Below are 6,275 nucleotides of genomic sequence, written 5' to 3'. Positions count from 1 at the left end.
GACTCCAGAGACTCCGGGGTTCAAGAGGGGAGTAGTGTCTGGGTAACAGACCACTCTGCCCCTCTCTCCCCCGCCACTGCCTCGGGTGACCACGCAGCCAGCTCGGGCAGTACCCTCACACCGGGCTCTCTAGGGCCTGGCCCAGCTGGGCGGTCACCGAGGCGCGGGCTGCACGCAGTCGCGCTCCCACCGTACAGCGGGAGCTGAGGGATCACGGCCAACTCCCGCCTTCCCTCGCGGCCTCCAGAGGGCGGGGCTGCGGCGGAAAGTGAGGGCGGGCCATGAAACTCGGTCGCCGGGGCGGGGACACGTAGCGCGCTGCGGAGCAAGGCGATTGGCCGGCGGCCGTTGCGCGGTGCCGGAGTGGAACGTCTGCACAGGGGCGGCCGCACGCGCCCGCAGCCCGGCCGGGGCCCGCCCCTTCCTTAAAGCCGCAGCCCGGGTAGGAGCCGCAGTGGCGGCAGCAGCAGCGGCCAGTGCCAGGCGCCGTTGGCTGCAGCGCTTCGTTTCGGAGCGCTGACTGGATGCGGCAGAGCCTCTCCCGCTACCCCCAGGCACCAAGCCCCGCCGGAGTCCGCGTCCCTCGCCGCGCAGCAGCCGGCGCCCAGGGCTGGCAGGATGTTTGACAAGACGCGGCTGCCCTTCGTGTTCCTGGATGTGGTCTGCGTGGTGCTGGGTACGTCTCCGGCTGCTTCGGTGCCTTGCTCTGTCTCCTGTCCCGCTTGCTATCCCCCGGGCTGTGCGGGGCTTGGCACCCTCCCTGCCGCGGTGTGGGGTGCGCGCCTGGCTGCAGCAGCGTTCCGCTCGGCTCGCGGTGCGGCTCACACGCTAATCACCGGCTGTCCGCCCTCCCCTGGGAGGGAGGCTGCTCCAGCTGCCAGCACAGGGGCAGCCTTCTCTGGCTGACTGCTTCCACTGCTCTCCCATCACCTTTCATCCTTTCCCCGCCCGCTCTCCCCTCCCTCCGCACCAGAGCGACTGGGAGCCTCTCTCCTTCCCCTCCCCTTCACCTGGAGAAACCTGGTCGCTGCGACTGCCCCAAATCAGGATGATCAGCGGCTGGTTAACGCAGTTAATGGCTTTAAACAAGAAGCACGTGTGTAGTCCTATTGCGGTTCGTTACCGGCAGAAGTGAAGTATTGGAGGGGGTTGCCCTCCGGTAGAGCTAGTTCTGCTGGAAAGCAGATGGCTTGGGCCGTCTTTCTGTAGGTTTTTGAGGTTCACTAGGATTTTGTTCCTTTCTTTACCCAGGTATGTTAATGTAGTTGACGAGCTTGCGACAGTGGTGATGAAGAGGAAATGAGTGTTTATTTCTAGAAGGCTAAATCTTACTAATTTTGTCTTGTGTAATATGATGCATTTCTGCTCTCTCAACCTCTTCCAGGTCTCTAACCTTTTTCGGGTTTTTATTTTTCATCTGCTTTGACAGTTAATGAGTAGCAAACCCATTCTGGTTACAGCCCAAGGAACTTCTCTGTATTGTAGGCTTTGTCTTTTGGAGATTTGTTTTTCTTTCCTCCTTGGTTTAGGTAGCCCACGTTTTTCTGCAGAAAAATCAACAAGAGGGCTAGTTAGGAAAATGTGTTTTGTTCTTTGTTTTGTGGCATGAAGGATGGGTACACAGTAGTAATGATGCAGTAGATGAAATATACAATAAATCCTTTCCTGCTTAAAATGAATAGGCTTATCCAAAAAGTTTTTGTCTTCATCTTAATAGGTTATTGTACAATAAGCCTGGTCTAACAAATCCCTGATGATTAGAGCATCTGGTTGTTGTCCATATCCTCCACTCTCCAACCCTAGGCATTTGTAAAGGTAACCTCCAATTTACAGAGCTAGTAGTGGGGAAAACCACTCTTTAGTAAAAGCTGATCCAAGTAAATGGATGGAATTCCAAGTATAACTCATAATCTCCGCAGCATGCTCGTGGTGATGTAGCATCTTCTTCCATAAGCAGATGTCAGTATTGGACTTGGTGCAGACTAATAGGAACGTTTAAGGGTTTTCAAGTTCTTTCACTACTATTTACTAATGTCTACTGTCTAGCATGCCCCCGCCCTGTCAAAACTGTTAACAGCATTTAGTGTGACTTCCCTGGCGTTAATACCCATCCTTCAATAATAGTGCAGCTGCACTGTTGGTATAAATGGTATAAGGGCTAATGGATGGTTTTAGTGTCATGTCATCAAAACCTTGCCATACTGCTGAGAGGATCACATGTCTGGTCTTTGGGCTGTAGGTGAAAACATCCTTCAGTTGATCCAAAAGACAGATTTTTTTTTTTAAATGGACCTTAATAAGAAAGCATAGTTGTGCTCTTGCTGAAGAAGCAATTTCATGTTAACAAAAATAATAAATGCAGTGGAATATTTTAATGTCAATTTGGAACACCCCCTCCTTTCATCATTTATATCTGCATCTAATGATCACTCACTTTTTTTTTTTTTTTTTTTTTTTAAAGTTTTAAAGTGAAGACATTTCCAAAATGGCCACGAGCATGCAATCATCTCATCAGTTTTTAGTGATATACTGCCAAAGCAGTCGTGTCAGATTATAATTGATCCTGATTGGCCAACTTGGAACTGTAGCATTCCCTACCTGCAGCTCCATTAGACATCCTAATACATTGACATCAGTAGGACACTACTTTTGGAAAGCAGATTTGGCTCCATTTAGCCAAATGGCTGCAAGTTGTGATCAGTTACAAAACTTAGAATATTTTCAACAGCCTCGCTATATTAAATTTTGATACTTTTTTGTGGCCTTTCAAGTGGTTAAGTCTTCATTTTATATTGGGATTTTTAAATGCCTTTTTAATGGGTCAAGTATTTAGCATTACATGTACATTTTAAATTCAAGACAGTAAAATTTTCTTTAATTTAAAATATGTAAAACATATAAACCCTTCACAGCAAATTAAAATTAAGGGAAGGTGACCAAAAAAATTACATGAATCTTAAATTTCCAATGATGGATACTATTAAAATCATCTGAGCCTGTTTCTCTGATCTCCCCTTAAGTCTGTCAGCTCAAACTTACATAGACTAAAAGTTCTGTTTTAGTTTTCTCCTCCCCACGATCTCCTTTCTTGATCACTGTGGACAACACTACCATTCTGCTTGGTACTCAGGCCTGGACTTTCTCTCTGACTCAGACATATCTCTAGGTTCTCTCACTGAAGTTATATCAAAGCCTTGTTGATATTTGTGTATTACATCCCTAAAATATGGCCATTTAAATCCATCCACATAGCTAAACTTCTCATCCTGGCTTTTCTCATATTGATTACTGCAATGTCTCTTTCTTTGGCCTTGATAAATCAATCCTGCTGTGCTCATTTCCATTCAGAATGTTGCTGCAAAGATTATTTTCCTATCCTGTTGTCTTGACTATGTCATTCTTCTCTTTTGAAGCCCTCCACTGGCTCGCCTTTTGATAAGAACAGATTTAAAGTTTTTATTAAAGCTAATGTTAAAAAAATTACGTAATACATAGGTTGAGAAAAGAGTGTCTGTACATCTGGGTATAGTGCTTAGATTATCCACAAATACAGAGTTTGTTTTTAAAAGTCATATGATACATAGAGTACATAATCCGCAATAACTCAAATTTAGGTGAATAAATTTAAGAATACAGTTTAGATATTAGCATCCAAGTATTCAGGTACATCACTTATGCAAAGTTGTACAGAGATTTGGTTGTGGAAAGCAATATATATATATAAATGAGTGGAGATTGTCCCTCAGTAAGTGAGAACTAGGGTAGATTGTCCATTTAGGGAATACAATCGATCAGGGAAGTCTTTCAGTTACTTTCCTCGCTACGCTTCTCATCGGCACTATAGCATCAAACATAAGCTACTTGTCTTCACTTTCAAGGCCCTTCACAATCCATCCTTACCCTAGGGCATACCTATTCTCTCTTATTCAATATCTTATCAAAAGGTTGGCACCTTCCTCTGACTCACAGCATCATCACCTTTATGCTTTCTCCCATGCCGCCCCTTATGTTTGGGAGAAGCTTCTTGTAAACATCTGAAAAACTAACTCGTTATTCTCTTTCAAAATTCTCCTTCGCCATGAAGCCTACAGAAAACTTGACAACAGCTAGGTTGTCGATGTGCTGACATCATAGCCTAATCAGTCTGACCAATGCAGTCTCATTGTTTCCTTGTACTTCTCCCCCCCCCCCCCCCCCCATCTGCCTGTATGCATCTGTTGTCTTCTTTGGACTGTAAGCTGTTTGGGGTAGGCACGTTCTTTGTTCTGTATGCAGCAGTTAGCACAGTGGGGTCACAGTCCATGACTGAGGCTCCTAGGCAATACAAATTATTATTAATAGAATGAGCTCCTGCATGGCCCATGAGTGAACACCCCTCTTGCTCAGCAGCAGAATATTCTTATTCTTGGACCCCTCTTGAGAAAAGAACGCACTTAGGTGCCTTGCTGAATTGGAGTCTGAGTACTGGATAGCTGAGAGTCTCTTCTACAAACGCATCTTCTTTAGCCTAAGCTAGTTAACGGGGTGGGGGGATGTTACCAGTGTGTCACATGAAGAGAATTGTTCCACACCCGTAGGCTTAAATGCATTGACAAAACCTGACAGACGAGGTGGGGGAGGTGATATCTTTTATTGGACCCGACTTCTGTTAGCGTGAAAGCTTGTGTCTCTCACCTACGCAGAGGTCTTCTTCAGGTCATCTCTAATTCGTTAAGATACGTGGGCTGTACTATTTGTAAAATTAGGGAATGGCTTAGTTAATACATGAAGGGGGCAAGATGGGAATAGACTTTGGTGCTAGATTGTCTGTCTTGAGTGAGTGAGCAAATCCCTGGGAAGAGCACCTGATTTTAGTTCAGTGTATTATGGAGAGTGTGGCTTTAGCCTCAGGTCTTCATGAAAGATATATTTACACTTCTGAGGGAAAACTCCTGCCGGATATGAAATGCTTCTAGTTCTCCAAACATCCTTGCGTCTCACCTTGTGTTACTCAAATTATCTGTGTGCCTGTGGGACTAAAGATATCCACAGGTCCCCTACTGGAGATTAAGCTTAATGTTTCATGAATGTGATCACTGGGGAGTGTCTGATATAGCAGGGGAAACCCTCCTTAACAGTGTCATTCAAAACACTTCTAGCTTGATAGATCAGCCAGAGTCTGGGACCAACCTCAAATTTTGATATGTTGTCATAAAAAAGGTTCTTACACTATTGGGGGGGGCGCGTTTGCTAAGATTTTATATATAAACTTTCTTTTTGGAGTCTTCTACAAAATGATTAGATTAGAATTTCACTGTATCTTAAGTGTCTTTTTTTCCCTCTTTTTTTTTTTTCCCCTTCTTTTTCCTATGTTTCCTATACAGTACTGGACTGCAAGACTGTGGGCAATAGCCTATTTTCAAGGTGATTGTACTATATATCTTTGCTTACAGGGAAATATTTTTTTCTCCTCTAGAAAATACAGGTGGTCTGAAGTACTGACTAGCTCCTCTTCCTGCACACTCCAGAACATCCCTCTTTTCTAATGGAGAAAAGTGTGTCCGTGTATCTTTCAGTTGAGCCCTCACTTATATATTAAGATTACCACAGAGGAACACAATGCTTACAAGATAGTAATATGCAGTCCTTGCCCCAAAGAATATACAGTGTAATACAAACAAGACGGAGTGAAAATGCAACACCCTTACAAGTAACGCTGGGTGTCAAAGTGCCATAGAAGCTGGTCGGTTTGTTTTCTAATTAGACAAGCTTGTGTTAATTACAGGGCTTCTTATTTCCTGACTCATGTCTTCCCTGACTCATGTCTTCCCTGAAGACCGTAGTTGTTTGCAATCTGGGCCCACAGGTAAAAGCACATGACATTTGCCTACAAGATGTGCTGACTTCTTATTGAAGAAGGTGAACAAATTTATCAGTTTGAATAACGGAAAAAATCAAACCCCATAATCTGTTACTTAACCCATACAGAATAAACTATTGACTTAACAGTTGGTGACAGTTGTGGGGTAGAAATCCTTGGCTGTAGGTACAATAAAGCTGTAAGCTATGAGGAAATAGAAATTTTTCTTCTTCCTGTTGATGATGAATTGACACTACTGATGTCTTAACATGGTTGATGAAACACCTGTGATGCTATTAGAGAAATACTCTAACTAGGTAATTTAAGGAGGAAGTAAACTATTTACAAAAGGAGAGGATTACCTATCCTTTTTCTTGAATTGTGTTGGGTACAGCTAAAAAGATGAGTAATTTCTTTTATAGCGCAGATAATCTTG

The 6,275-nt window shown here is 44.1% G+C and overlaps 1 protein-coding gene across 2 annotated transcripts in view; it reads left to right on the top strand.

Annotated features, from left to right (window-relative positions):
* Positions 1-291: 291 nt before the first annotated feature.
* The window catches only part of PLPP1 (phospholipid phosphatase 1), a 160,711-nt gene continuing 154,727 nt past the window's right edge, over positions 292-6,275 (top strand). The window contains exon 1 of one of the 2 annotated variants that reach the window (XM_065598925.1): positions 292-676. In XM_065598925.1, the coding sequence (XP_065454997.1) occupies positions 619-676 (58 nt within the window). In that variant the 5' untranslated portion in view covers positions 292-618. The remainder of the gene's footprint in view (positions 677-6,275) is intronic. The other variant, XM_065598926.1, reaches the window with a different exon arrangement.

Source organism: Chrysemys picta, chromosome 6 (genome assembly GCF_011386835.1).
Source record: "Chrysemys picta bellii isolate R12L10 chromosome 6, ASM1138683v2, whole genome shotgun sequence".
Taxonomy (NCBI): Eukaryota; Metazoa; Chordata; order Testudines; family Emydidae; genus Chrysemys; species Chrysemys picta.
The sequence above is the reverse complement of the archived record's forward strand: the minus strand, read 5'-3'. Positions and strand labels throughout refer to the sequence as shown.